Raw genomic sequence first — 3,092 nt, forward strand, 5'->3', positions numbered from 1 at the left:
AAATAAAACAGTTAGAGTCGTTTTTTAATTATTTATAGTTAAACATGTGAGTGAAGAACTGGTTCCAGCTGGGCTCTCAGGATCTCAAAGGATCAGGAGTCTTATCAGTGGGACCACCTGTACCTGCAGCTCCAGGTGTGTGCTAACACAGGTGACCTGTTGACACTGAGAAGGGTCAAAGGTCGTGATGACCAGATGTTCAGTTTTCTCAGGACTTCAGAAGCTCAGTGGCGCCCCCTGCTGATCGACAACTGTGATTGTTCCAGATACCGTTTATAAAATGTTCTTAGATTTCATTTGGACCTGTAGCTAAGTCCTCTTCAGTCCAGTCATGTTGGTACTGCACAAACATTGATAAGATGTGGAACAAAAGAATAATGAATTCACACATTACATTATAGATTACATTCAATTAAGAGTAGTGGTTAAAAATGTTTATTTTAAGCATTCAGGTGATGCACTATTGTTTGCCCTGCTCTTTGTCACTTTATAACAGCAGAAGTTTCTTTCTTTAGTATCACAGGTTTTATTTCCTCATGTAAGTCTCTAAACATYGTTTCCAGATGAAAAACCTCCTCAGGACCACGGTGATCAAGTTTCAACTGGTTATCTAAAAAAAATGTACATGTACAAAATCCAAACGTAAATAAAAGAACCTAACTTTAGAGACACAGAAGATAAAGTATAGTTCCGTCCCTTTTCCTATCTTTAACTAACACTTCTGAATACTTAAATCCTGTCTAACATCACAAGTCAACAAATAAACAAATACAAACTACAAAGTTCAGTGAAATAAAAGGTTAATTCTGAATCACAACAAAGCTTTTTCACTTGACGGTTGTTTTCAGGATGATAGTCATTCAGGACTTGGACAGACCAGGGACTAGGTTTTCAGTCTGGGTATCAGGGACTAGGTTTTCTTCAGTCTGGGTATCAGGGACTGGGTTTTCTTCAGTCTGGGTATCAGGGACTGGGTTATCTTCAGTCTGGTGGCTCTTCATGTGTGTCTTCAGACAGTGGCTCTGGGTGAAGGCTTTGTCACAGAGGGTGCACTTGTAGGGTTTCTCTCCATTGTGGGTCCTCATGTGGACTTTCAGGTAGTACCGTTGAGAAAATGCTTTCCCACAGACCCCACAGACAAAGTTTTTGACTCCTGAGTGGAGGAACATGTGACGGCTCAGCTTGTTCTTGATTTTGAAGWGTTGTCCACATACAGTGCACTCGTACGACGCCTTGCTGCTGTGGATCGTCAGGTGTTTTGTCAGATCTCCGTTCAAAATGAAGCTTTTACCGCACACGTCACAGACAAACGGTTTCTCTCCGCTGTGGGTCTTCAGGTGCAATAACAGATTTGGTTCTGATGGGAAGGTCTTCGAGCAGACGTGGCAGAGGAACGGTCGATCTCTGACWGTGTGGGTCTTCATGTGAGAAGTCAAAATTCCTTCAACTTTAAACCGTTTCCCACAGACTTTACAGACATGGCGTCGTTCCTCAAAGTGGATGTGCCGATGTCGGGCCAGGGCTCGACGATTGTCAAAGGATTTCCCACAGATGTCACAGACGTATTTCTTCTCCTTGGCGTGGATCTTCATGTGAGTTTTAAGATGTAACTCCAAACCAAACGTTTTCAAACAAACGTCACATTTATGAGGTTTGTTTTCCTCGTGAACCCATCGGTGATCATCCAGATAGGACTTCAGAGTGAAGGTTTTGTTACAAATGTTACATTTAAACTGACCTGTGTGTTTCATCGTGTGTGTCTTCAGACTAATTTTAGAGACAAAAGTCTTCCCACAGTGTGAACATATGTGAACCTTTTGGTGACTTTTGAGATGTTCCTTTAACTTTTCCTCAGATTCAGATTTCTCTCCACAGATGCCACAAACATCCTGCTTCTCGTCCACGTGAGTCCAAACATGTCTGATCAAAGCCCCCAGCTTAAAGTACCAGGTTCCACACACTTTACAAGACTCTGTCTTCTCTGTCCTCTTTGTAGACTTCTCTTTTCTTGTTTTTTTAGGTGTCTGATGTTCAAAGTTTGGATCAAACTCTTCTGTGTCATTGCAGTCCATGTTGTTCTCTGCTTCCTGTACGTCTGTTTCCAGGTCCTGTTCTTTTGACGTTGAGCCATTCAATGGACATCTTCTTCTTCTTCTGGTTCTCTTTACACCTTCAACAGAGCTGCAAAARCAAGAGAATAAAAAAGTAWTAAAWGTTTGATGTAAAAACAGCACTTTTCAAACATTTTAGCTGAACAGTTGTCTGAAAACTGACTATGACTTAGCAGAAAATGGRCGTTGTAACGCATGTGAGTGAGGAAAAAAAAAGATTATAATTTCCTCAACTACACATGCTGTATATTTGCACTCATAAAGGTAAGGGGCACCAGATCGTTTGTACCGATCAGTGATTAATTTCTTTATTCCTCGACGGAGTCTTCCTCAGATGGGGAGTGGCCTTCTGCATCCAATTGGTCTTCCACAACTGCACTCTGAGTTCACAGTTTGTAGGCATTTAGTCCTGTGTTTGGAAATAATGTGGTTCATCGCGATGGGCATGATCAGAGGGTTGGTAGTCTCATCCTTTAGGATTATTGTGGGTTCCATATTGCGATTGGTTGACCACTTACCTTTTTGAGCTACCATGTTGAGATTAGAAGTTTATTTCAYGAACGGTTTTGTTTATTTGACCTTGGAGCTTTTGGATCGCCTGTCAGRATGCATCACAGGTGTGGGCATAAATTTTAGTCAGTAAGATTTTGTACTTGTAAATCAGACTTTGTATTTGTAAATTATGATTTGTAAGTTTTGAATATGTAAATAGGAATGTGTGTGTGTAAAATAGATTTGTATCTGTAAAAACAAGATTTGTATCAGTAAAAAATATTTACACAAGTTAGTCTGTTTACAGGTACAAAGCAAAAAACTACGTGTAAATCTCTCTGCTCAAGTTCAAAACTTACATGTGAGTTTCAGTTTACAAGTACGAATTCTGACCCTGTTTTTCTGCCTCCAGCTGATTGGTCAATGTCTTGTCAATCATAGTTTTAACGATCCAATCAGAGAAAAGATGGGTTTGGCTGTCGTGCCTGC

At 40.5% G+C, this 3,092-nt stretch overlaps 1 protein-coding gene across 1 annotated transcript in view; it reads right to left on the reverse strand.

The window, feature by feature from the left end:
• Positions 1 to 419: 419 nt before the first annotated feature.
• LOC106510983 (zinc finger protein OZF) overlaps positions 420 to 3,092 on the reverse strand; it is a gene marked incomplete at its 5' end in the record, with an annotated part of 17,892 nt that continues 15,219 nt past the window's right edge. Inside the window, 1 exon segment of the mRNA XM_013999719.1 lies at positions 420 to 2,181. Within this exon segment, the coding sequence (XP_013855173.1) occupies positions 861 to 2,072 (1,212 nt within the window). The 3' untranslated portion in view covers positions 420 to 860.

The sequence above is a fragment of the Austrofundulus limnaeus genome, unplaced genomic scaffold (assembly GCF_001266775.1).
Source record: "Austrofundulus limnaeus strain Quisiro unplaced genomic scaffold, Austrofundulus_limnaeus-1.0 Scaffold2427, whole genome shotgun sequence".
Taxonomy (NCBI): Eukaryota; Metazoa; Chordata; class Actinopteri; order Cyprinodontiformes; family Rivulidae; genus Austrofundulus; species Austrofundulus limnaeus.